This window comes from Falco peregrinus, chromosome 1 (assembly GCF_023634155.1).
Source record: "Falco peregrinus isolate bFalPer1 chromosome 1, bFalPer1.pri, whole genome shotgun sequence".
Taxonomy (NCBI): Eukaryota; Metazoa; Chordata; class Aves; order Falconiformes; family Falconidae; genus Falco; species Falco peregrinus.
This window is the reverse complement of record NC_073721.1, coordinates 66,917,411-66,943,543: the sequence shown is the minus strand read 5'-3', so window position 1 is coordinate 66,943,543 and position 26,133 is coordinate 66,917,411. Positions and strand designations below refer to the sequence as shown.

Below are 26,133 nucleotides of genomic sequence, written 5' to 3'. Positions count from 1 at the left end.
AGCCCTTGAAAAGCAGGTAACTTCCCAGTCCTGTGGCAGGTCTGGTTTTATCTCTGAAGCTTTGGCACTTCCAGTTTGCTGAGGATCCTTCCTCGCAGGCTGTTGCCACCCAAGGTTCAGCCAGCACAAAGCAGAGCAGGTCAGTGTCTTTGTGGATCTGGCAACACCACGGCGGAATCTCGGGTGGGCGGCCACCCAGCAGGCACAGGCACGTACTCAGCTCAGCTCCTGCCTCCCCTTGGTCTAGCTGCCTACTCTTTGTTCCTCCATCCTGTTTACTCTTTTCTACATCAGCTATACCCCACCCCCTTCACCAGTTCTTGTCTTCTCAGAGGTTCCCAGGTCTCACCAGATTCTTCTGCCTCTTAACAATACCTGGACAGCTGTAAGCACCCTCCCACCTTCTGACAGCCGTATCCACTCACAAACTCATGCTGCTGCAGTGGAGCTGGGGGAGGCTCAGCAAATACCTCCTGTTGCCTTCCCTCCCCGAGCATCTCTCTGGGCTATTCCCCCTTCTCCCATGCCAGCCTGTTTTGTCTTTGCTCTCTCACAGTGCTGGAGCTCCATTTGATTTGCAGACACAATTTTCTCCTGTGTAATTCAGCTCTGCCCTGTGAATTGGCTCTTTGCTGATATATTTTACTTAGCCCAAAGAGGATTAAGTAACTTCTTTCACCATAGCAGTCCTATTTCTGTCCTGTGCCTGTTATCTGGGAACGTAGGACAGTGGCAGCAGGGGGAAGCATTTTATTAAGAGGCCAAGGGATCTGCCACACAGTCCCACTGCTTCCCTGCTCCCCATTAAGCTTTTGCAGGAGCTGGTAGATAAAGTTCTGCTAACAATAGCATCGCCCCATTATTTCTTTGTCACCAAAGGCAGCTACTGAATTCTCTTTTCCAAATGCTATTAGCTCTTCCCTCAAAAGTTTCTATATTTAACGTGAATCTTCCCGGTCTGAAGTTTGAGGCAGGCATGCGTGGGTATGCAGGGAGGCGAAGGGAAGACTGCCATGCAGCCCACCAGATGCACCGGCCAGAGTACGGCCACCCTCGCCTGGACACTGTGCAGGATGCTGGTGAGAAGAACGGACACTGTATGCCAAGGAGAAGCTGAACGAGAGGCCGTGTGGCTCCCTCGGTCAGCGCCTGCTCAGCTGCTACGGACAAGAGGGGAAGAGCTTAACACCACTCTGGCTGTGCAGCTCTGTGAGCCATGGCAGCAGGGCTACGACTGAGTTTGCTAGCAATCCCCACGTCTCAGAACCTTCCAAGCAGTAGCTCCCAACCAAACGCTGGCAGTATGTCCAGGCAGTAATTCTTCCAGGGTGAAATCCTGCAAGTTCAGCAATGTACAGGGCTCTCTGATCTTTGGTCTCTCCTTGACGAGACAATACAAACCCAGGCTGACTGTGGCAGCTCTTTGTCACGTGCAATCAGCACTGTGGGAGCCTACAGCAAGGAAAAGAGTTGTGCTTGAGCAGCAACTGCCTCACCTGTTCTGTGGACCCCATCTGTCTCCATGCTCACTCCTGAGCAGCCAGAGCTTTATCACCTTCTGCTTCAGCACCTGAAAAAGGCTGGTGGGGCAGATGTGGAGGGAGAGCTCTACCACATCCTCTCCATGGATGACTTTATTGCATCAGGCTAGAACAGTTCAAGACGCAAGCTTTTTTCCTCAGTAACCAAGATTAGACCATGAATAAGAGGAATTAGCTAAAGGTCAAGCCAGCTAGAAAAAGAATAATGAACACAGGCTTAAGGAACAGCTGTGTGCAATTGCTCAAAGTACAGATTCTGTCAGTTTCTTGACTTAGTGGCTGGGGGAGGCAGAGATGCTAGCAGTGGCCAAGACCACTTCTGGCTGGGGGGCTGCAAGACCCATCACACAGCAAACACCTGGTTTCTCTGCCCTGCATCTCCCCAAGATGCACACAAACCAAATAAGCATCGCCTATGACCCCCAACTCTCTGAGGGGTGTGACCTGGAACAGTCTGTGCTGCCCCCCTTGCAAGCAGGTCCCTCACTCCTGAGGTTAATATGATGTGCCCTGGTGCCTCCAGTCCCAGCAAACAAAAACTTCTCCTCAGAGTCTTAGACTCCATAATTAACCCTTAGCCCTTCAAACCAAAAGGAGCTCAGGCACGTTGACCTTTGGAACCCACTGGAAAGTTCAATTAACTTCAAGGGCCTTTTCTGGGAGCGTTAGCTGAGGAAACAAAGAGCTCAGAGAAGTGCTGGAACATTTTCATCAAATTGTTCTGAACGTCTCTATTTTTAGAAGGGTAAAGGAGAGAAGGAGCTGAAGACAATACCTCGGAGCCCCAGCGCATGGGATGGTGGCAGTAGTCATGGGCCTCTCAGCCCCAAGCCTGAGCCAGAGGAGGAAAGGGGGTGGCGATGATGGTGGTGGTAGTATCTTTCTTTTCCCTTTTTTTTTTTTTTAAGAGATGAAGTTCCATTTTCACCACCCCACCCCCATGGTCAGAAAATGAGACCCACAGATAGAGCTGAAGATAATGGCAGGTTGCCATGGAAATGTGCATTTAGTCTCGCTGTTTCCATGGCAACTGAAAGACATACCATTCTGTTCCTCTGAAGGATGCCAAAGGTAAATGAGCACTGATTAAAACAGGGGCACAAACTTGGGCTCTAATCAACCACAAAGACTAGGGCCATAAACTCTTATTGCCCAAGCAGGAAATATTAAGAGCCATACAAGTGCTGGGAAGGCCAGAGGCAGGAAGCACTGCACACAAACTGCTCCCCACAGGGCGAGGAATCACAGCCTTGGAGTAATGGCCCATCTTGCTGTCATGAACAGCTTCAGCTGCCTCACCATGGCATTTCTGTCCACAGCTGGATGCTAAACTCACCCCAAGTCCATGATCTACTGAGCTGTTTCCTGGGCAGGTATCTGCACAGATCAAAGCCAGTTGCAGCTTAATCCTGGAAACCATGCAGAGCTAACATATTCTTCAGAACCCAGCAAGATCCAAACTGCACCATTAATCCTATACCTAGCCCCTACGGCGCTTGATTCAAGGATTCATCCTCTAAAAAAAAAAAAGTCATAAAAAGATTACCCAAATGGAAGAGTTTGATACAATACAGGTGGCTGCAGTTTATTCTCATCAATATTCAGTCTCCTTGAATCATGGTTCTTTTTCCAGGTTGGCTGACAGTCGTATTAAACACACCATTATGCAGGGTTATACCTTTCTCTGCTGCCAGTGTCTCTGGCAGCTATGGCCTGTTCCAGAGGAGCATGGTGAAAGCTTCGGCTGGGCATGAAAACAGGCAAAGAGAACAAAGCACCAAAATGATGCACATCCTATCACATTCTCTGTTAACAAACCCAACTGCTGCGTTTGCTAGTGGAGACCGTGAGTGGTTCGGTCCCCACTAGCAGCTCACCCTTGAAATACAGCATGCCCTGTATTCAGTACAAAATACAATTGCTCCGAATTCGGTAAACTCCTCCAGGCAGGCCCAGCTACCAGTGTGAACAGTGGGGTTTATACCACTCTGTTCTTTTACATCTGGCTGCCAGCAGATGTTCAAAACACTTGCAAGGCTGAAGAACAGCCTTGATACAAAAGCATTTGCCTTTACGGTGTGGCACACAGGCAAGAGAAGCCGCCTTGTGTGCACTTCTGCCTTCCTGTTATTGCCCTCTCTGCTGCTCAGTGGTTCCTCCCTCAGGTGCTGGATTCAGGCAAGCCCCAAAGCAGCAGCAAATAACACTACTGTGTAGGGGAAGCAGAAGCCCAACCCCCAGGTGTCATCTGGGGGTACTGGCTCCTCACCCCTAGCTGTCTTCCTGACTGACCCAACACCTGTACAGATGCAGGATTTCACAAGGGAGAGGAACTGAGCTTAGTGAAATTTTGAAGATGAAGATTTGGGGGTGAGAGGGCCAGTTGTTCCTCAAACATCCAACCTAGGCTGGCCCTCGGTCTCATAGGAGCCGCTCATCCCAACCGCTCTTTGTAGCGAGTAATACCACACAGAAGCCCACCAAGGTGAGCACAGCATTCTCATGCATATTCCTAAGCCATAAGAAAAGGGGCATGACAAAAATCTGCCATTTCTCTACCACTGCCTGGCTTGAAGCTTGGAAGAGGGACCCACAGTTAACAGGTGATGGCAGATACCTAATTTGACGAACGGAGCCAGAGTCACAGGCTGAGGATGCGCTGGTCGTCTACTAACAGGTCCCTGCAGAGCCCCAACATGCCCTCACCAAAGTGAGGATTTCTATTCCATCCTCTTCTACCCGCCTGTCAGTGACACTGATGATTGTGCCCTTTTCCCTTGAAGTTTCATCTTAACGTAAGTTTCCATAAATATCTTTTTTGATCATTCATTCCTTGTCAGGTGGGTGAACTGAGAGAATCCTCCTTCTTCATGTGGGAGCAGAGAAAGATTTTCCACTGCAGTTTCTCATTTGCCATGAAGCAAAAGCAGCACCTCCAGCTCTGTACTCCTGCTTTTTCCTGGTGGCTCGGTATAAGGGCTCCTACCTCTCCCCCACACTACAGTCCCCTTGCAGCCCAGGCAGAACCGAATCCCCTGCCTAGTCCTCTGCACCCTTCTCTAAGCATCACTGGTCTTGCCCCACAGTTTACAGTGTGATGCCATCTTTGCCCCCTAAGGCTATTCAGCGTACAAACCTTGACAGGTTATTTTCCCCTTTTCTTCCATATGAGTCAGGATCTAGCCTTTTCTGCCTACACAGCCAAAATTCACCAACGTCAGCCTTCAACCCCCTCTGCTACACGACCCCCTTTGCTGACTTCCTAACATGGACAGTTTTCAATTTCTAATATGCTGACAGGATTTCTTTTTTTTTTTTTTAAGAATCAGGAGGACTGTTAAAGGACAGACATCTCTTTGCACCCATTCCCTACTGGGAACTGGAAGACTAGTAGCTTTGGCCAGTGGATTACAGCTGCTCCCAGGAAACAGGACCAGGAGGCCAAGAGCAACATGTGCAGCTGGAACCTCTCCAGCTTCCAGCACTTTCTCTGATCTAGAGACCACACTGCTGCAATACCAGAACTCAGCGCCAGCCTGCCTCCAAAACAGGCAGCTGCCAAGAAACTTTTGCTCTTGCCTAGGTCCTATATAAAGCAGATCCAACTTCACCCCAGATAGAGACTTGTGTCCAGCGCAGCAACTCCCAAGGAGTAAGGGGTCCACCTAGTGCAGTTAGAGCAGTACTGCCACAACCAGCCACATCCCATAGATAGATACAGGCCCTGGGAGAGAGACATACATATTCCGAAAAAGGTGGCGCTCCACATGGACAGCACTTGCTTGATTTACTTCATCAATGCTGAGTGAGTGAAGGCAGGTGGAACCTGGCTAGGTTGAACAGGCATGGCACGTTTACATTTAGTAAGAACAGTAAGCCAAGACAAAGGCTGCATGCTTACAGGGGCTCAAAGCAGGCTTTAGTTGAGGGTGGAAAAAAAACCACCTTGGTAGCTGCTAGCTTGCTACCGCCCCACCACTACTGCTGCACTTTTATTTCCTGTAAAAGATCCCAAGAGACTTGACCAAGGTCAGACTGTGAAGTGGATCTGCAATTCCCGATTCAGAAAGCAATTCCTCCCACCAACTTTCATTGCTCAGTTACCCCAGCTGAAAGAAATCAAGTTTATCTAATGTCTTCTACCTACAAAACTTTTAGGCCTTACACTTTTACACAGTTCTGGCTGACATCACCTTCAGGATCTGGGAGCGTAAGGGCAGGGCCAAAACATCCTGCAGGGGTTTAGACAAGTCTTTTAATCACATACTTTTACCCCCTTTTACAAAACAGGACAGTCCTCCATTCAGCTCCCTTCAACAGCGACATAACTAGGTAGAACTTGTTGACTGCAGGAAACAGAAATGGAAAGGGCTAAATCAAAAGAGCTGCTGCTCCAAATCCCATCGATTTTCCCCCATGTGGCAAAGTCAGAGCAGATCACATATGAACTCCCATAACATCTACAGATGAAAGTGAAACTAGCTATCAACTCTAAGTGCTGGAAATCAACAGGCAAATCAGTGCTGTACGTAGTCACTGCTGATTAGAAAGGCACCTGGGAAGCTTAAGAACAGAAATGCCTGTAGCATGGAGTGTTAAGAGGCTCATGGTTTGCCATAAGCAGTTTCCTTGAGACCAGAGTCATGCAGTATCCACACACTCACGTGAAAGACTGTCTTAGACAATTTGGTTATGATCAGATTAAAATACAAGAGGGAACAAAAATAGCTTCCCCATCTCTCCTTTCACCCAGAAGCAGGTGAGTCATTTTGATTTAAAAGACATCTAGTGGCAGATAAAAAACTACAGGAAACAACTAATCAAAAGGATATTTTTCTGGAAACTTCTAGATGTCCTATTCCATGGCAGTTTCAGAAAGGAAAGGAGCTATCTTATTCTTTCATCAAACCAACCACAAGTTAGACAGGGATTAAATGGTGAAGGAAGTTATGGAAAACAGAAAATCAGACAACTAAGACAAAAGGATTTGACGACCACCCTTAACTAATACTCCAGATCCTTCTCTGCCTGCGTAACCTGAACTTCCCTTCCCGCTGGGAAAGCAGCAGACACCACAAAGTCCAAGGGTTTGTATGACCTGCGATTCCAAGTCAGGTTTAGGAACAGCCTAAAATAGCACGGGGGGATGGAGGGCTGTGTCTTTTATTTATATATAGATACACAAGCTTTTATTTTTTTTTTTAAATGTAAAAGACAAACTACTAATTCTTCTACCTCAATTTTTTAGCTTCACTTACTCTGAACAAGTAAAAGCTTTCATCCCAAGGACCAACAGCAAAAATACTGCAGGTTCCTGGGACCAAGAGAAGCCTGCTAGGTAAGAGAACAGTGAAGTCTCAAGAAAAGCCCACTGAGCTGGGGAGCAGAGAGCCAGCAACACTGGAAGGTATATGGGAGAAACACTCCAAGTCCCATTTACCTGGAAGACAAGGAATAAGAAATGGCAGCCTGAAAGAACCCAGATTCTACCCACATGGGAATGCACAAGCAATAACAATCAAAGACTTTTAGTAAGAACTTTCAATAAACACACACATATATACAGCAAACTCTTGCAGAGACAACCAGTTAAGTGGTTCCACACTCAGGACAGGGTTGGTGAGTCAGCACAACCTGGCCAGTAGTTCACAAAGCACTGAAGATGCTCCCATGTGTGCTCACAGCTACTTCATGTTTCTGATGGGAATGCCAACAAGTCTTGGAGTTAGGCTCAGTGCAGACACACACACAGCTGGAGTCACGTGACAGCTGTGTTATAGGGTAAGGCAGACAAGAGGATGTAGCTGGGAAAAGAACAAGCAAAAACCCTCTGAAGACTACCAAGAAGCATCTGCAGACAGTGTCCATCCATGGGAAGTCCAGTCAGAATTTGACGGAGAAGGAAGTCCCACATGAGCAACCCTTCTCTGCCTGGGGGTTGCTCACCACCTGGAAGGAGCTGCGAATCAGCTCCTGGCTGTAGTCCACCATAGAACCCTTCACAAAGGCCAAGCTGTCCACATCCACGACCACACGCGCACCACCTTGTTCAAATACCCTGCAGAAAAAGCAGCATATTTAACCATTAGCTGTGCTGCAGACCCAACAGAGCACTTTCCTTACCTCACAAGCTTCTTCCCTTCAATGCAAGATACTATCACATCACGCACACCCTTCCTGTCATCTTTGCAAAGAACAGTCACACCTGATCAGTACTACACACCTTTGTCCTTACCTATCATCAGGATTGATAACTGTGTCTAAGGAAAACTTGTACTGGAATCCAGAGCAGCCACCTCCTTCCACCTGCAGCCTGAGAAACTCTGAGCCTTCTATGATCTCCAGCAGCCGCTGCAAAAAAGGGGATTAAAAGACCTGCTGAACAAATGGGCAAACTCTCAAATGCCTTGCCTACATACCCAGGGCAAGTCAGGCAGTTTGGAAATCCCTCCCAGAGGCACCCGAGCTGCCTCCTGGGGTCCCTACCTTCACACAGCTCTCACTGAGGAAGACCTGCCCCTCGCTGGGGTCACTCTCCGTCGGGCCCGGCTGGGAGAAGGATGACGCCCACCGCAGCGAGCGGCCAACTGCACACGCAGGAGCCGGCGGGGACCTCGGTAGCTCTCGCCTTCGGCACAGCGGAGCAGGACACCAGCTGCCTCAGGGAGAAGGGAGGAAAGGAGGAAGCCTCAGAGGGAGCCCCGCCACACCACCGGTAACAGCCGGCGCGACCCTGCGCAAGGCCGCCACCCCCTGCCGCTCGACAGCCCCTCCGAGGGGCCAAGGGGACCAAGCGGGCCCACTACCACCCCGGAGCGGTACCTCGTCCGGCCTCCCAGCGCTAGCAGCCACCGGCGCCCTAGCGCCCCCGGCGCCGCCATATTGCCCTCGACGCCCGCTTCAGCGCCCCGCCCCGGCCGCCCATTGGCTGGCCGCCGCCGCCGCTTCCGGCGAGGGCCGTCATGGCGCCCGCCGAGGCGGAAGTGCTGAGCGGGGCGGGGGAGGGGGGGGTTGCCAGGCAACGCGCTGCCCGCCCCGCCCGGGCCGGGGTGGTACCGCCGGCAGCGTTCCTCCGCGGGCACGGCTCGGCTTCTGGCTCGGTAAAGCCACCGAACCCGCTGTTCGTCCTTGGGAGTGTTTGCTTTCCTGAGCAGCGATGCTCACAGAGGGAAATAAACGGCAATAAAAGAATAAAGATTAATAAAACAAATAACGCAGCGCCCTCCAGCCGCGTGTGTTTGTCCTGGAATTAGCTGTGAGGATTGTTTATCCCAGAGACCCTGAGAGGGATCAAGGTGCAGTTGTAGGGGTGTTAGGCAAGCAGAGGCGAAACCACGGTGCTTGGGGCTTTAGGGCTTTTCCCTGACCTTGGCTTTTCTGGTGCGCTCTCCTTCACCAGGCTGGGGGCAGCTCGGAAATCCCTGCACAGGCCGGTTTTCCTTTAGGTGGGTGCTTAATGGCCCTGGTGCTGCAGGTGCATCCTCAGCCTCCTGCCATCTTCTCGCCTCCCCACCACAGCAGGGCCCCACGGCACCAGCAGGCCCGTGGCCCCCCCATACATTCCCGACAGCCGCCTGAGACACGTTTCCCTCAGTGGTTTCACCTCTTCCTCCTCACCCAGCATGTGACAGTGGTCTAGCTGGTTGCTCACAGGTGCATCCCCGGTTAAAAGAGTCTTTATCTCCTCCTTCCTCATGTGTTTCTGGGGGAGGAATCCCATTTCTTACCCCTGGCCAGGCTTGAGGAGAGTCACACAGTGGGATGGTGAAGGAAAACCGGTCATCCCAGCAGGAGGAGGTGAATTAACATCAGGAGACCCTGGGACAGTCTGCTTTCTCACTGTCCTGCTCCAAGCAAGGCAATGCTTTTGCAGCCACGTGCTTTTGCTTATTTGTCCCACCCTCACATGTAGATGAAGACTGGTTTGAGCTGTTTACTTTTGCTTGCTCTTGGGTTAACTCTAGCACTGTTAGATTAAAGCCAGGAAGGTATCATAGGCGGATCCCGGGAGGGCTGGTGTTAATCCAGGTACCTGCAACACTTGAATCCTCATCAGGTGCATCGGAACACAATGTTTTAAAAAAACATACTGGGGTGTTTCTCCAGTTACTATCAATGTGGCATCCCAAAAGCAGCCAACTTTGGAGAAGTGAATCGAGAACTTCTGGGAGAAAAGGCAGAGGATCACGCCTGCTTTCTGTATCGTGCCAGCTTTCCTTCTCTCTGCTGCAGGTGTATTAGACTGATCCCCCTGTATTTCTCCATGTTGTGGCTGCATTCACTGTGAACGCTTTTTGGAGAACGGATATCAGCCCCAAAAAACAGACACTCTTCCTTTCTAACTGCCTTCATTTTTACCAGTGTTAAGTGTCAGAAGTGTGACAAGTACCCTCAAGGCACTTCACATGTTGCTCAGATGGTCGCTGCAGATTGAAAGAATGAGAAAGAGGCCAGCTGGCCTCTCAGACTTAATTTCATCTAATTAATAATCCACTACACTGAGTGACTCAAGTGGTGCAGGCAAATTTTTTGAGCAGCTAGGAGAGGTGAGTGTACCTAAGGAGAACAGCTATTTCTTTGCTCCTCTTTCTTAACGCTGGCTGTTTTTTCCTTCTGCCAGCTATGTGATGTAGTGGTGTTTTTCTCTCATCCAGAGTCACGGTCTAGGTTTTCTTCTTCCCTTTGCTGGGATTTTGTTGGTTGTCCCTGACAGCCTGACGTAATCTGTTTCTAGGTTTTGTTATGTTCCGTTTTCCCCATCTTATTCTGGTCTGCAATATCTGGGTCTGGGGAGTTCCTCTAGCTCTCTTTGAGCACATTACTGTATTGAAGAGATTTGTCTGTGAGCTGAATTCTCTAGCTATTTTGCTTTATTCTCCTCTGCAATGTGTGCGCTTAAATCATCTTGCATCTGTTTTGGTGAAAAATTGAGCTTGTTGTAGTGCTTCAGAAACTGGTGATAATAAAACCTCTGGCATGGTGTTGAATGCGAGAGTGGCTTTGTGATGCATTTCAATGTGAATTCTGATGATCTGTAGCAAGAGCAGCATGTTCTGGCTGAAAGAACAGTAAAATCGATTAGTCTCTGTATGTGGATTTTCTTGAGAACCTGACTCCTGTATTCACAGCTGCTGTAGTGCCTGCAGGTGCATCTGTTTACCGTGTCGCAAGTGCAATGCTGTTAGAGGGATTTGGATTCATCAGGTGTAGCTAACCTATGAAGCAGAACCTGAGACTTTTACCTCATGTAATGGAGTTGGTTGGATTACTGAAATGAAGAACTTGAGTATTAGTCTTGCTGGAAAGAACTTATCTGTTGGCTTCCTTAGCCTTTTCTCCCAGGGTTTCTGCACCGCAGCACAAGCTCCCCATGATGTTGGTAATCTGGGAGGAGTTCTGTCTGCAAAATAAGGAGGCCAGACTAAACTGAGTCTTTCTGAAGTATTTTGGTGAAATGTTGGGATCCAAGGTGACCTGGAGGCCCACATCTTGTATCAGATGTCAAAGGGGGCATGTGCCTAAAAGCAAGGTCTGTTTGGCCTACGATGCTTGTGCTGCCCTGGGTAATCTAAGCTTTAAAGCTGTTATTGCAAAACTGGCATGATGGTAATGTGTGATATCAGCTAAAAGCCTTGGGCAGAAGGTTTCTGCTGCTTTTTTGTGTAAAGGCCTTGACTGTAGTTTTACAGACTTATACTTATTAGGCTTTTCATTAATCCAGTTCTTGGGGGGTACAGACACGTTAATTCTGATCCTAGATTCAATGATTTTTAGTTCAAACCCTTTGAAATACATGTAGACTTGTGTGTATGTAGCTGCTGCCACCGTACAAAAGCATCTGTGAAACAAAGATATCTGATGAGCCGTTTCACAGGGAGGCATCCCGATTTAATGCGTTGTGGAATTTGCTCCCAAGCATGACACTGCTTATCCTGTGAATGTGTGACGGTAGTTTATGGTGTTGCTCTGACCCGACTGCGCTTCTATTCCCGGCGGTCAGATAGGTGGCTTTGTTAGCTCTGTAAGATGTGAAGGATAGGGAGAAGGAAAGCCCTTCTAAGGGCACGAGTTCCCACGTGCAAGGAAAAGACACTATCTGGATTGGTTATGAAGTGTGCTAGATGGGCTTTAAATATGTGGCTTAGCCCCAGCAGGGTCTTTCGGGGTTTGTTGTTTGTTGGGGTTTTTTTTGATAGAGCTGCTGCAAGCTGGTCTTGAATGCTTATTCAGAATCTTAAAAGAAAAGAAAAAAAGGAAGACTTGCTCCGTTTTCGAGGGGGGAGGAGGGGATCCCTCTTCTTCCGAGCTAAACCGCTCAGCAGGGATGCACGAGAGCTAGTCCTGCTAACGCTTCGGTGGCTTCTGGTGCGACAGCCTTCGAGGAGAGCTGGAGCCAGGCGTGGGGGGGTTGACCCTGAGTCACTTGGCAGGGCAGCTGACGCTGAGTAGGCAGCCACCTTACCGGGACAGGGGGCCGAGGCCGGGAAGCTGTGCCAGCTTTGCCACGTCCCTACCGCATCAGCACTCATGTGCCTCTGGCTGCTCGTGACATGACCCTGCTAAGGTCATGACGCTTGCTGCCATGTGCAACTGGTGAAAAACTGCTTGGGTCCAGCGCTTTACAGCGCAAAGCTGGGAGCCTGTGGCGTTCCACAGGTTTGGCAGGCGGGACCGAGGGGTACGTGCTCTGTGCAAGGCAGCAGCCACCCCAGGCACGTAGTGGATGTAACCCCGGGTTATGCAGCCAGCTTTGGAGTGCGGAACACGGGGTACGCGCTAAGTATCGCCTATGGCCGCAGGCTGCTCTGCTCCGCCAGCCTCTTGATTTCTGTTCCCCTCGGCCCCCCCAGTAGCTGCAGTGGGACCCCCCTGCCCACGGCGCTGGCTGGAGGCGAGCGCCGAACGCCGGGCACAGCGCTGCTGGGGGGTCCCCGCCCGCCCAAGCGCTGGAACCCAGCGCGACCCCCACCCCCCTCCCGGAGTTAAGCCCGGCTGCTGCTTTGCCCCCAGCCGCCGCTGCGCTGCGCTCCGCCCCGGGGCGGGCGGCCGGGCCCCGCGGCAGCCAGCGGGAGGTGCCGGTGCCGCCCCGGGAGGAGGGCCGGGCCCCGCGGCAGCCAGCGGGAGGTGCCGGTGCCGCCCCGGGAGGAGGGCCGGGCCCCGCGGCAGCCAGCGGGAGGTGCCGGTGCCGCCCCGGGAGGAGGGCCGGGCCCCGCGGCAGCCAGCGGGAGGTGCCGGTGCCGCCCCGGGGAGGTGCCGCTGACCGGCGGGCGGGGCGGGGCGGCCGCGCTCATGTGACACCGCGCAGCAACGGGAGCCGCCGCCGCTGCCGCCATGGTGCTGTCCCCGCTCGCCCTGCTCCTGACGCTGGCCGCCGCCGCCCTGGCCGAGCCCCTTCGCTTCGTCGACTGCGGTGAGTGGCGCCGGCCGGCCCCGGGACCTGTGGGGGGTGTCCGCAGGCGGAGAAAGCCCGGTAAGCCCGGTTCTGCCTTGCAGGTTCCAAAGACGGCAGCATCCAAGAGGTGAACGTGAGCCCCTGCCCCACGCAGCCCTGCCTGCTCCACAAAGGGACATCCTACAGCATCAACGTCACCTTCGCCAGCAGTAAGCATCGCTTCCCCAGCGCGGGGGCCGGGGCGGGTGGTCGCCTCTCTAGCCCGCTGCCTGGAGAGGAGCGGGGAGGGGTGGCTGGAGAGGGGTCTGGGTGGCAAGAAGTGGCCAGGGAGGACGAGCGTCCCTTCGATGTATGTTCTTGCAGCCCCCAGGGTATGTGGAGGGGAGGGGTGCGAGGTAGAAGTGTGTTTGCTGATCCCATGCCACACTCGTACTTCCCCGTGTTCTGCAGAGATCGAGAGCCAGGGCAGCAAAGCGAGGGTGTACGGCGAGATGCTGCATGTGGATATACCCTTTCCCATTCCTGAGCCTGATGGATGCAAGTCTGGGATCCAGTGCCCCATTCAGAAGGGCCATTCCTACAGCTACCTGAACAAACTCCCTGTGAAGAGCGAGTACCCCAGTGTAAGTAAGCAAGCAGCTGGTCTACTCCTCAGAGCTGTCACCCTTCCAGGGGCAGTCCCACCACCTGCCTTTAGGGAAGGGCATCTTGTCCTGTGGTGGTGAGGAAGGGGTTAGAAGATTCCTTAGACTATCTGGTGGCACTTCTGCCATAAGCATGACTCTTGTTTCAAGTTCCCACTTCAGGACAGACCCAGCAGAGGAAGCAGCCTGCCTTGAGCTGCTGAGAAGTGGCTTCAGTTGCCCAAGTGTCCTCCTGTACTATGCTCCCCTGCAGAGCCTGCTGCATGCAGCCAGACGCTCCCAAACTAGGGGTGCTGAGCTCCAGAGTACAGCTGGGAGTCTGCAGGGCGTTTCCACTCTCTGCTTACTTGGAGAGTGGGGATCTGAGTGCAGTGCGTGGAGGTCTTCTGTGTCACACAACTGAACCTCTGTCCACATAAGATACTGCTGGAGTATCACCACGTGAACGTGGCCCTCCCTACTGCAGTGGGGGCAGTGCCCCAGCTCTGTCCTCTTTGTGCAGAGCTCCCAGGACCTCTGTGCTCCACACAAGTGGTAACCCTCCTCCCCACGTCCTTGCCTTAATGTTTCTTGAACACTCTCATTTCCTTCTGCTCTTCTCTCTCTTTCAGATTAAGCTGATTGTGAAGTGGGAGCTGGTGGATGACCAGGACCAGATGTTGTTCTGCTGGAAGATACCAGTACAGATCACCAGCTGAGGAGCCCTGCCATTAGCAGGGCTTGGGGAGGGGAAAGCCAGAAGAAAACGCAGGCCAAATTCTTTTATATAATAAGCATTTCTTACTGCTTCCTTCAGAGCTCTGCAGCCTCTGAGCAGCCAGTACTGTGTTCCTGCAAGGTCAGCTGCAGGCAGAGGGCTTTTACCCCGTTTAGAGCCCCCTGGGGTGTTATCACAGCGGCTCAAGGGGGAGCAGTGTCTGCTGCAGGAGTGACTGCGCATCATCCTCCAGCTGCTCTGCAGAGGCACTTCAGTTGTTTGAAATGGAGCTGTCTGTCCTCAGAAAGGATTTTTTCTTCGATGAACCTGGCTAGTGTCTGAGCTGCTATTTGGTAACCCTTCAGTGCCTCTTCTAGAATGCCGGCGGCATCCACCCTCCTGCACTTCTGCTCCGTCATGACCGGGATGCCCGTGGGACCTGCGTTTCCCATCCATGCAGCTGAAGGAGAGGGCAGGAGACTTTCCCTGAGCTGGCATGGCAGCCTGCTCTGTCCTGGGCCCGTGCGTGAGCTGGTAGGGCTGCAGCTGGGAAAACTTCTTTTTTGTGGATGCAAAGCCAAATGGCATTCGACATCTTTGCAGGGATGATTCTTACTTTAACCAATGGTTTGCACTACTACTAACTCAGAGCTGCTGGGAGCTCCTGAACCTCTTTTTATAACTTTCCTTTTAATAAAGGCTAGACAAAATCTTCCTGTGTTGTCTTCAGTGAGTGCAGAGGAGCAGGAGGAAAAGCAGAGTGGCCGGGCTTCTTCTAGTTGGGGTTGGGCTGGTCTTATTTCTCAGCTGAAGGCAGGGATGGAGGTGGTACGCTGGCCTGAGCGTGGGTGACCGGTGTGCAGGCAGACATCTCTGCTACTGGCTGCCAGGGTGTCCCGCTGACAATGTCTGGCTGTGCTCCTGCCTTGCTGGTCCTGTGCTAGCCTGAAGTTGCGCAAAGGCTTGCTGAGGAGGTGGTGGTGTAGCACGTGGCTTGCTGCAGCATAGGTAAAGCCCTTTCTATCAAGGGCTCTGAGGCTGGAAAAGCAGCTTCCAAACCTGCCCGGGGGCTTTTGCCAACTGCAGAAACCTACATGCTCTCACGCTTCACCTGCAGCCCCCTTGTGTGAAGAGGCAGGGTGTGAGCAGCCACAACCGCTGTGCTGGCTGTGGGGGCTGGAGTTGGCTCCTGTGGCTGGCACTGGGCTGGGGAGATAAGCAAGCGTTCAGCCTGGCAAGAGTCTCTGCTCTGGCTCAGGAGCAGGAGGAGGCTGTGTGCCAGTATGAGAGGGGTAAGAATTGGCTTAGGAGAGAGGAGTGGCCTTGCCAGTCTGGACCCACAGGGAGGATGTGGCTCTGGTATCCCTTGGCAGGGGCAAGACAAGCACAGTTCTGACCAGCCCCAGTGTCTTGAGCCACAGGGGCCCAAAATAAATGTTTTATTTAACAACATGAGAGAAGTTTCCAGCAGACTTGGTTAAAAAAAAAAAAAAAAAAAAAAGTCACCAACAACTTTACAGAAAGGAAGCTGGACGGTGCCCCCTCCTCCCCCTGCCCAGCCAAAGGCAAAGTGCGGGGCTAAGGGGGGGTGCCTGGGCTGGCTGCAGGGACAGCTGACCCTGCGACCCCTCCGGCGGCTCCCCCACCCCCAAGGTTAGGCAGCAGCTTTAGAAAGCTGGGGTTGAACCCCCCTCACAGCTCTGGCCTGGGGGCTGGATGCTTCATGAGGAGCGGGGCCAGCACCCACAGTGTGGGTGAGGCTTATTGCTAGGTCAGTGCAGCAGTGGCAGAGAGATGAACCCCCTTTTTTGGCAGGGCGAGGGGGGAGGCAGGGGCTGTGTGGCAGGAGAAGGGGTCCTGTGAGCCTCCGTGGCATGGGGCGATGCGATGGGGGCCAGGGTGGGCTCTGCTGTGGCAGGAGCAGGGGCTGGCAGGGTGGATGGGGTGCAGAGCCTGGGAGCTCAGCCCTGGCCTGTGGAGAGAGGTGGCGGGGAAGTTGTGTGTTTGGGAGGGGAAGGAGCAAAGAGCCTCAAAGCACCCACAGCCCCGGGGGGCCTGTCTCTGTGTGCCCAGGTCCTGGGGGCCAGAGCTGTGTGCCAGAGCAGAGCACCCTCACCCCTGCTCCCCTAGAGCTACGCTGCTGCTGGACTCTGGGCTGTCTGGGGCACGCAGTGGTGGGGCTGGGCCAGGGCCACGTAGCCCGGTGAGCAGTGGCAGCGGTAGGAGCCTTCTGTGTTCTCGCAGGTGCCACCCTGGCACAGGGGCTCAGGGTTGCCCACCTCCTCACACTCATTGATGTCTGCAAGGAAGAGGACTGGGGTGAGCTGGTGGCACAGTGAGCGGTCCCAGCCCATAGCCAACATCTCCTTGTGCCCCTGCCACCCCCCAGCCCTCCCCCCCAGGTGCCTCATGCTCCCCACCCCAGCACCTCCAGGATGCTCACCATGATCCCCACCAGTCTCCCATGCCCCTCAGCACATCCGCAGAGCCTCCTCAGGCCTCAAGGGTGACATCCCTGACACTTGCAATCCCCCAGCACAGGACCCCCCCGCCTCTGCCCAGCAATGCACACCAGACAAGGCCCCCCCCAGCTCTGCAGCTGGTGATACCCCTGGGTTAGCAGCATTCTGCTAATAAGTTGTGCTAGTGTAAGATCTGGGAGAAAGGCCGCCTCCAGCCTTGGAAAATACCCTTTCCCGATCCGACAAGGCCGAGGAGGCAGATGATGGCGGCCCTGAGAGGCTGATTATCACCTTCAGGACCAGAACAGAGGAACCTTGTGCTGTGCAAACACGGGTTTGTTTTATTAACCTGCAAACTGTGCCAAAGAGCTCACTGGGCTGGCTTGCGGCTGGGCTAGAGAGTGCACGTGAGCCCCACAGCAGCTTCCCCACTGAGACAGGTCTGCTCTGCTGAATGTACTAAATGTACTGGGCTACCCCAACCTGTAGTGGGGCCACCAGCTGGGCAGCGCATCCCTGCGCACCCCAGAGCCCTTGCCTGCACTCACAGGACCTCCAGAGCCCAAATCCCAAATCTTCACCTGCCAAGGCAGGTCTAAGCCCTCTGACCACTAGCTCCAGCCTCACTCCCACAAATCATCGGGGAGCGGGGAGCAGCCGGTGGGTTCAGCCAACCTCCTGAGAGAGCATGAAGGCCTCGGCCGTGGCCGATAGACCTTGGGAGGACTAAAGGGTTCTGCCACTTCGGGGACCTCGGGTTACCCCTAGCACATGGGGCTGGGAGGGCATCTGGCAAAGAAAGGGAACTGCAAACCCAGTGAAGGAGGCTGAAAGCAAAACCTCCAGGTGAGATGGGAGGAAGCACAGCAGTCACGGGAGGAAGACGGAGAGGGGAAACGAGAGATGGGAGAGCTTGAGGAACAAGGCAGCCTTTGTACACAGGCAAAGCAATAGTTTAATGGGCACTGCGGACTTGGGCTAAACCTCAGGGCCAGAACATTGCCATGGACGGGATGGGCTTGCTCAGAAGCCCAAGGAGATGTTAGGGAGCACATCAAGGGAGATGGTGCTCCACAGCCTGAAAAGCAGGCTGGTCTGGAGAAGTAAAACAAGGCTACTTTAGTCCAGAGGCACCCAAAAGCCCGAAGCAGCAGAGTAGCACTAGCGGCGTGCACCAAGCCCTGGAGACTGCCCGGTCCCGCAGTGGTGGGGGCAGGCAGCTCATCCTGTGGGACAAGGGCAAGCTGTCCCAACATGGAGGCAAGAGGGGAAGCACTGCCACAGCCGCAGGAGTGTTCCAAAGGCCTGAAGTCAGCAAGATAAACACATGGGGATGCCTAAGCACCAAGCAGGAGAACTGAAGGGAAAAAAAACGGAGCCAGACTCCAGCGTAGAATGAGTGCTAGCTAGTTCAGGACACAAAAGGCAACAAGCAAAGGCTCCATAAATATGTTAGCAGGAAACAATGGGGAATGTTGGTCTTGTCCTTATCGGTGGAAGAAAGAAAAGCCAGCCAAGCTGGCTGGAGCAGGGCAGGCTTTGTTCCAGCCATCATAAAAATGCTCATGGTCACACAGACCATGTTTGAAGTGTTTAAACGAGGAAAGGCCGTACTGTGATGGGGAGGTTCAGCAATTGGATAGATAAAGCAGTTACATTCATATTGCTAAAGGCTTGCTGCAACTCATTGTTTAATGCTTGTTTAATGCTCCTGCAGTCCCTGAACTGTTGGCAGTTCTATCCAAGATGGAGGATAAAGGATGTTTCAGAGAACCCAGAAAGGGTAAATCTGGTAACTATCTTCAAAAACAGAGAAGGGAAAATCCAGAATTACAGACTGCTTACCCCCATTCCCTTAAGCAGACCAGGTTGGTGTGTGATTAGGTCATAACCTTCCAAAGTACATCAGGGTCATTAAATAGCTGGCGCAGATCTGTTAAGGCCTGATTACGTTAAGCCATTCTGGTTCCCTTCACTGACCTGATAACTGGTCTGTCAGATAAAGGAGCAGCGGTGGATATGATGTGCCTTGGCCACTGTGAGGATTTCAACATGCTCTCACATGACACACTCAAGGAGACTGACAGAATACAGTCTAGATGAAACTGTGGCGATTGCACAACAGGCGGCAAAGCCGCACTCCAAAGATAATTAGTAATACCTGGGTGTTACAATAAAAGCCATTTAAAGCATAGCCTGCAAAGGTCTGTCCTGACTCCTACTCAATCCAAATGTTGTCATTAAGGTGGATGAAGGAAGAATCCCTGTGCTTACGAAATGTACATGTGTGATGCCAGGCTGCAAGCACTTTGCAGAGTTCAGGCTCATTCTGTTCAAGCAGAGGAGTGGGCCAAAATCAACCAGACAAAATTCGCTGGAAGTAAATGCACAACACTGTGGCCAAGGAAAGGGAAACACAGCGCACAGATGCAGAAGGGGGACTACCAGCTCAGGCAGTCATTCTGCCCAGCAGCATCTGGAGAGGCAGAGACCATGGGTTCTGCATGAAGAAGCTGCATGATTGTGTTGTGTAGTAAGCGTGCTGGCGTCTGGAATAAGTGCCATGCCTAAGGAAAAAGAGGGTCTTCATCTGCTTTGTTGAGTGCCCGGGGCCTGGGCCTCAGCTGGCTTGGGGAGCTGCACTGCAAAAAGGATGGAGACATGGCACAGGGATGTAGGGGAATTGCAGAGTGAAGCTTTAGAGACCGTGTCTCATAGGGCAGGGTGGAAAGTGAGGAATTTCACCAGGGCAGTGGTGAATGTAGAGGAAATTAATCAGGGATAGAGTAGCGGTAGCTGGTGATGTTCATGGTGTTATGCGAAGAAGGGAGCGATCCGGGATGCCCAGAGATGCCCTGATCTAAGCTGCCCGAAGAAAGCGAACCTCCTGGAAGCTCCTCGCAGCTCTATGGGAAGGAAGCACCGGGGAGAGCGAGGACTCCCCGGCAGCTGTGCCGGCCGGCACCGCCAGAGAGCAGCAGCCGCCAAGGGCAGCGGGGCCCCCGGCATCCCGCACCGCCCCGGGCATCCCGCACCGCTCCCGGCATCCCGCACCGCCCCACTCACCCACGCAGGCCATGCGGGTCATGTCCAGCTGGAAGCCGTCGAAGCAGTCACAGGTGTAGCCCTCCCGGACGCGCACGCAGCGCCCGTTCTCGCAGCCGTTGAGGATCCCGCACTCCTCAGCCTGCAGCCCCTCGAAGCCCTCGTAGAGGCCTGTGGGGCGGCCAAGGTGGTGTCAGAGGAGGGCGACTCTGCACCCCGCCGCTGAGGGGACATCAGGCACGCGGCGCGATGGTGCTGGCAGGGCCAGGACAGACTCAGAGCAGCCAAGAGAAGAGCTTGCTCCGAGCCCAGAGCACCCTGGCCAGGGTGGGAGCTGCCAGGCAGTCCCCATGGACACAGGCTGGGTGGGAAGGCACCTCTCTGTGTCTCCCAGTACTCACCAGTTTGGCTGGGCAGGTAGCGGGGGGGGGACCGTCCTGGGCCATGGTGGAGAGGGCTGCCACGAAACTCGCCGCTGGGTTCCCTCCGAGGGAAACCAGAATCAGGGTTTCCATACTCAGACTCCAGGTAGTTGTAGTAGGGGCCTATATCTGGGCTGGGAAGGCCATAGTGGGGGTCTTCCAAGCCCGGTCCATACTCATACCTAGGTCTTTCTCGGAGCTCAGCTCCTCTCTCACTGTCTTCACCGGCCCCATTACACAGGAAAGCAAAATCAGCTGCAAGCGGTGAGAGAAAAGGAAGGGTCAGAGCAGCCTGGCTTGAGAGACGTAGGTCTGCTGCTGCTGGAGAGCGTGAATCCACACTGGGCCAGTAGAGCCAGGCCTGTGTTCAATGCCCCCAAAGCTGCAGCTCTATAGTTTGCTGACAGGACCTTGTCTTTGAGAAGACCAGCAAGTCCTTGAGCTGCCAGAACTCCAGTTCCCAGTGTGCTCCAACCCTGGGCTGCCACCGCCTCACCTCCCCTAAGCTAATCAGGAGCAGTGGGATGCACAGAGCAACGGTTCCCCTCAAACACCTTGGACTCATTGCGAACCAGTTTCAGGTGCATCCTACCCACTGGTGCAGCTCAGCCCTGGAGAGGTTGGGGTTCACCCACTCCTTGGGCTGGTTTCAGCAATGCAGAAAACACGAGGAGCCCTCGCTGCAGCTGTACGCAGCCAACCCTGCACAACATGGTCAGCAGCAGCTCAGCCCGGCCCGTTCCCACTCCTGCCAGGGGATGCTTGCCCACGCCACGCTGCTCACCAGAGGACCTGTGTGGGCAGAGTGCGCAGTTCTGGCCCCAGGCTTCGCCGAGCCGGCAGCAGCACTCGGTGTATGTGGTCTGCTCGCCGTGCAGCAGGTCTTGGCAGATGTAGTCAGCTACAGTCTGCCAGCAGACATCCAGGTGGATTTCGTACTCCTCCAAGGCATCTGTGAGAGACACAAGCAAAGGATATCAGGAAAATCATCCTGAAGAGTGCTGCCCCACCTTGTTCTGACAGGGACAGCTGTGCAGCCCAGCTCCTGTGCCCCCTGCCCTGGCGGCACACTGTGCTGGTGCTGGCACACCCCAGCCTGACACAAAGCTCTCACCCACTGCTCCCTCCCAGGGGACCCCGCCACGGGGCAGGATGTGCAGGGCTCAGGTGTGCTGTGGCGGGGGCTCAGGCTCACCTGCCCTGCTGGAGAGGTTCACACACCGGTTGCCGGTGGCATCCAGCACGAGCGGGAGGCTGCAGAAGCAGTGGTAGGAGCCATCCGTGTTCAGACACTCGCCGTTGATGCAGTACACTTCATTCTGGCACTCGTCCTGGTCTGCCCATGCACAAGGACAGAGCAACGTTTCAGGCTGGCAGATGTGCACAACGTGACCCTTTCCCTGCCCAAACACCCTTGGGTGCTCCTGCCACCTCCTCTCTCATTCCCCAGGAGGGTCCCAGGAAGCCTGTTGCCCAGACCTAGCCCTGTAGCGTGGGCAGCAGGGACACCTCTGGGTGCAGGAGCACAGCTGTCCCTCCATTCACAGTGGGGTGCTGGTCTTTGAGGCCATCTTACCAACACACTCAAGCTTGCTGGAGTCATAGTAGTAGCCTGTACGGCAGAAGCACTTGTAGCCCGGCACTGTGTTCAAACACTGTCCATTGCGGCAGAACTCAGAGCCAAATATCTCACACTCGTCCATGTCTGAAAGAGAGATGGAGGGAGGGAGAGAGCATCTCAGGGAGCAGAGCCATAGAAGCAAGGTGGGCTGGGTGCTGTTCCTGCAGAAAGCCAGCACGGCACCTTGGCCTGGATCACTGGCAGGTCCCTGACCGAGCCCCGTGCCTCTCTCACCAGTCCTAAGCCTGGGAGCAGAGCAGGAAGCACCCACAGGCAGAGCAAGAGGGGGAATGACGGGGAACAGATATTTTCACAAATAAGAAATTCATGTGTGCTTCTGGAAGGTCAACAACACAACCCCCTGGAGGTGAAGTGCGGAAGACGGAGCCAGCTGGCCACTGGGAGATCCGGTCATTAACTAGGAGGGTTGTGTCTTACTGGACAGACCCCATCCCTGGTTCAAAATGGGCGTGGGAGATGTGCACCAAAAAAGAATCACTGCTAGTAGTAAGGCAGGACTGGAGGAAGGGCACTTCCAGCTTGGTGATACTGGCAATCTGGGATTTCTCTGGATGGAGGAAAGCAGCTGCAGGATGTTAGCATCCCACAACCGCAGCCCTGGGGAGAAATTTCTGTGGATGCTTCTCCACGCAGGACTTTGCACAGTTCCCTCCCTCTTGCCCCTGGAAGAAATGAGAGAAAATGGTGCTAGTACCTGTGAAAGAGACTTTTCCTGAGAGTGGGTCTTCCTGGGGAATATAGCCCTTCCCAAGAGGACAGATCTCCTGGTACTCCACTGGCCAGGAGGCAAATGCCAAGGTGAGATGGGAACAAAAGAAACAGCTTGTTAGTGCAGCCAAGGCGGAGCTCGTGGGCAGAGCACTGGCCTTGCCTGGTGTGGTGGGGGCCGCAGTCCTACCTGTGCCTGGGATGGGGCAGGGGTAAGTCTCACAGTTGTCACCCCAGGCTGCCCCCACAGTACAGCAGCATTCCTCCTTGGTGATGTTCTTGGCCAGGACACTGTCACACAGGCGAACATCGCTGATGTGGTAGTAACATTGCTTGCGCTCTGCACTGTCAGAGAGGTGGGCTGCGCGTGTCTCGGAGCCCTCTAGAAGACAGCAGAGCAGGGGTGGAATGGGGTTGCTGGCACCCCAACACAGCATCCCATGCCTGGGAGGTCCCAGAGCACACCCATCACCGGCAGCATGGCCTTCCCAGCTGCCCACTTTCAGGCTCCTCAGCTCTCCCCAGATGAAAGTTGCCCGTGCCTGCGTGGGCTCATGCAGCCCTGGCAGCCCCTCAGTTTTATCTCACTCCTGCTCTGGCTGCCACCCATGCTTTGGTCCTAGCTACCTACTCACCCATGGCTGCTCGTGGCTGGCACCGTCCTGCCTCTGTGTCATACTCCTCGTGGTCACTGGGGCAGAGGCACAGGAAGGATCCCTCCACGTTCTCGCAAAGCGCAGTCCCACACACGGCGACCATCAGCTCGCACTCATTCACATCTGCAAAGCAAGGGGCAGTGGTGGGCAGCAGGAGCCTTGCCTCCACATGGGTAGCCTGCGCGTGGTCTGCAGCATGGGATCACCCTTCAGCGGGGAGATGGAAGCTGCTAAGGACAAGCAGAGAGCTGTGTTCACACCATGGCTCAACACAAGTCTGGCAAGAGCCTCCTGCCCTGCTCTCAGTGGATACAAGGAGCCTGAACTCCAGCTTGCAGTGAGTCACTGGATCACAGGATCATCCAGGTCTGGAGGACCACTGGAGGTCTCTGGTCCAACTTCCTGCTCAAAGCAGGGTCAGGTATGGAATCCCACCAGGCTGCTCAGGGCTTTGTCCTATTTGGTCTTTAAAACCTCCAAGGATGGCAACTGCACAGCCATCTTGGGCATCCATCTGTTCCACTGCCTGCCTGTCTTCGCAGTGAATACGTTTTTCCTTACATTACACCCTGCCTGCTCTCTCCAGGCACCCATTGCAGTACCTCTCTAGCACCTTCAATGCCTCCAGCCCCCAAGCACCTCCTTTCCACCTGCACAGAGAAGGGCTCCATATTCACTGGGAGCCGCTCACTTTTTCGTAAAGTCCTGCTCCTTTGCAGTCCTAAGGACCTTCTGTGCTAAGGGGAGGGGGTTTGCCTCCATGAGCTGCCCTGTTCATGTCTGGGATTCTCCATGCATGAATGCAGTCCCCATCCATGCTCCAGGAGGCATCACGCAGCAGGGACACCAGCCTGGCATCCACCGATAGCTCTCCCACACTGACTGGTAGAGTGATCACAGGAGACTCACCAACACAGTAGTGCCCGGAGGGCGAGCTCTCATAGCCACGGTCGCAGAGGCAGCGGAAGGAGCCGTCTGAGTTCTCGCAAAAGCCATGGCTCCCACACAACGTCTCGTTGGCGCACTCATCTATGTCTGCAGCAGAATGGAGAGCAGGAATTGTGCCAGACCCCACCTCTCCCAATTGACCTCACCTGCCCAGGCCTTTCTGCTCTGATGCCAACACCTGGGGATGGGGCAGGCATTCCCTTGATGTGAGAGACTGGGTCTGGCTGCCCCACTCGCTCCCCTGCTATGAGCGTGGTCCTTCAACATCCAGAGCTGCAAAGAGGCCATGTGGGTGGACAGGAGCAGGGTGGGAATGGGAAATGGATGGGAAGCAAGGGAGGTGGCTGGCAGGGGTGACTGAGAGTAGCATAGGACCCTGCAGAGGTGTAAAGGGACACAGAGGCTACAGGCTTACATTGGCAGGGGATACAAGAGTGTAACTGAAGTGTGTGGGGCACGTGCAGACAGATCTTGGGTGATACCCTCCTGCCCTGTTCTTACTGACCTGGTCCTTCTCCAGCTGCTATAGTGCCAGGGAGTAATCCGTGCTTTGGCCCAGCCCAGTGGGGTTGGACAGTCACAAGTGGGTCCTCTGCCTACAGAGGGCAAGTTTACAGCCCTGCTGGCTGCATCCCGTTCCCCTCCTACTGCTGCACAGGAGGGATTTCCCTGGAGCAGCTGCATGCCCCCAGTCCACAGGCCAGGAGCAACTCCATATGCTAAGTCTGAGTCCTGACGCAGGCTAGAGCCCAGTAGCTGGCAGCAGCTCCTCGCTCCTGCAGCCTTCCCTGAGCTGGGGGAGCCTCAAAAACTGCAGACACCCCTTTAATCTTTCTTCTTTGCTGGAGCCTGAACTCCAAACCCGGACTTCCCAGCCTAGCACACAGTGCTACCAGCAGCCTTTCTGCTCACCCAGCCCTGCCAGGCAGGTGACTGGCACAGGCAGCAGCCCCAGCAAGCACAGCTTACAGGGAGCTGTGGTCCAGCTCCAAGCTTGGAATAGCTGTAACCTGCCGAGGACTCTTCACGAGCAGAAAGCAGCACAATGTGGTGTCTGTTCCAGATGCCAGGAAGAGAGAAGTCTAGACACAAGCAAGTAACTCAGCCAAGAAAACAAACTCTCAGCATTATCTGCCTCTCCACCAGCCGCACATTTCCTCCTCCTCCTCCTTCTCCCCCCCATCCCTGGCAGAGACATCCCACAGCCACCCTGTCCCTGCCAGGAGGAGGGGCAGGGACACCCGGGGCTGTACTCACCAATGCAGTCACCCAAGGGGGTCCAGTGGAAGCCGGGCTGGCAGCCCATGATACAGCGGTAGGAGCCCAGGCTGTTCTGGCACCGCCACGTGCCACAGATAGCATCCCCATATTCTTTACACTCATCCACATCTGCAGGGAGGAGGGCAAGGGAATGAAGATCGGCAGTGTAGCAACTGATGCTCACTGTAGCAGCTGGGTCAAGTTCAGCTGGGCAGAGGCCCTGAGCCTGAGCCATTGCTAGTGCTCCTTACAAGTCACTAGCAACTTTGGGTGCTGGGAGCAGAAATGCCCTCCCCCCTGTCCTGGCCGCATCCATCCCCCCAGATCCTGGGGGGCTTATCTCCCCAATGATGAGCTCTCACCCACGCAGTCATCAGTTTCCTGGGAGTGTTTGAACCCATTTTCACACAGACACCGATAGGAGCCTTCTGTGTTCAGGCACTGGCCTTGCGAGCACCGGGACTTGTCTGTGCATTCATCCACATCTGCAAAATAAGGCCAAAATCGTCAACCTGGATCTCACAGCAGAGGAGGGAACAGAGGGACAGAGGGCAGGACCCAAGGTATATCCCCGCCGTCTTCCAGCTCACCTTGGCAGCTGACTCCACCAGCTGCGTTGGAGAAGCCAGGAGCACAAATGCAGAAGTAGGATCCATGACTGTTGAGACACTCACCATTTGGGCTGCAGACCTCGCTGTTAAGGCACTCATTCACAT

General features: G+C 54.1%; 3 protein-coding genes across 3 annotated transcripts in view; 1 reads left to right on the top strand and 2 right to left on the bottom strand.

The window, feature by feature from the left end:
* Nucleotides 1-6,747: 6,747 nt before the first annotated feature.
* ISCA2 (iron-sulfur cluster assembly 2) lies at nt 6,748-8,699 on the bottom strand. The gene is made up of 4 exons (XM_055790639.1): nt 8,364-8,699; nt 8,028-8,196; nt 7,777-7,892; nt 6,748-7,599 (listed from the first exon to the last, which is right to left on the bottom strand). Exons 1-4 carry the CDS (start codon nt 8,420-8,422, stop codon nt 7,425-7,427), a joined length of 519 nt encoding a protein of 172 aa, XP_055646614.1. The 5' UTR covers nt 8,423-8,699; the 3' UTR covers nt 6,748-7,424.
* Nucleotides 8,700-12,800: 4,101 nt separating this feature from the next.
* NPC2 (NPC intracellular cholesterol transporter 2) lies at nt 12,801-14,988 on the top strand. The gene is made up of 4 exons (XM_013304391.3): nt 12,801-12,951; nt 13,035-13,142; nt 13,384-13,556; nt 14,189-14,988. The coding sequence occupies exons 1-4, from the start codon at nt 12,873-12,875 to the stop codon at nt 14,273-14,275; spliced, it is 447 nt and encodes a 148-aa protein (XP_013159845.2). The 5' UTR covers nt 12,801-12,872; the 3' UTR covers nt 14,276-14,988.
* Nucleotides 14,989-15,677: 689 nt separating this feature from the next.
* Nucleotides 15,678-26,133, bottom strand: part of LTBP2 (latent transforming growth factor beta binding protein 2) — a 73,904-nt gene continuing 63,448 nt past the window's right edge. Inside the window, exons 23-35 of the mRNA XM_027795976.2 lie at nt 26,008-26,133; nt 25,780-25,902; nt 25,415-25,546; nt 24,119-24,244; nt 23,189-23,332; nt 22,744-22,935; nt 22,540-22,620; nt 21,780-21,908; nt 21,399-21,539; nt 20,988-21,155; nt 20,183-20,458; nt 19,803-19,952; nt 15,678-16,573 (exon numbers count right to left, since the gene is read on the bottom strand). Of these exons, the coding sequence (XP_027651777.2) occupies nt 16,407-16,573; nt 19,803-19,952; nt 20,183-20,458; nt 20,988-21,155; nt 21,399-21,539; nt 21,780-21,908; nt 22,540-22,620; nt 22,744-22,935; nt 23,189-23,332; nt 24,119-24,244; nt 25,415-25,546; nt 25,780-25,902; nt 26,008-26,133 (1,955 nt within the window). The 3' untranslated portion in view covers nt 15,678-16,406. The remainder of the gene's footprint in view (nt 16,574-19,802; nt 19,953-20,182; nt 20,459-20,987; nt 21,156-21,398; nt 21,540-21,779; nt 21,909-22,539; nt 22,621-22,743; nt 22,936-23,188; nt 23,333-24,118; nt 24,245-25,414; nt 25,547-25,779; nt 25,903-26,007) is intronic.

Bases quoted from the DNA above. Each gene is read 5' to 3' on its own strand.
- ISCA2 (XM_055790639.1), bottom strand. From the start codon at position 8,422: ATGGCGGCGCCGGGGGCGCTAGGGCGCCGGTGGCTGCTAGCGCTGGGA. The intron at 7,893-8,027 runs GTAGGGACCCCA...CCTTTTTTGCAG, and splicing joins TCAGTGAGAGCTGTGTGAAG to CGGCTGCTGGAGATCATAGA. The intron at 7,600-7,776 runs GTAAGGACAAAG...CTTTTTCTGCAG, and splicing joins GTTATCAATCCTGATGATAG to GGTATTTGAACAAGGTGGTG.
- NPC2 (XM_013304391.3), top strand. From the start codon at position 12,873: ATGGTGCTGTCCCCGCTCGCCCTGCTCCTGACGCTGGCCGCCGCCGCC. The intron at 12,952-13,034 runs GTGAGTGGCGCC...TCTGCCTTGCAG, and splicing joins CCTTCGCTTCGTCGACTGCG to GTTCCAAAGACGGCAGCATC. The intron at 13,143-13,383 runs GTAAGCATCGCT...CGTGTTCTGCAG, and splicing joins CAACGTCACCTTCGCCAGCA to AGATCGAGAGCCAGGGCAGC.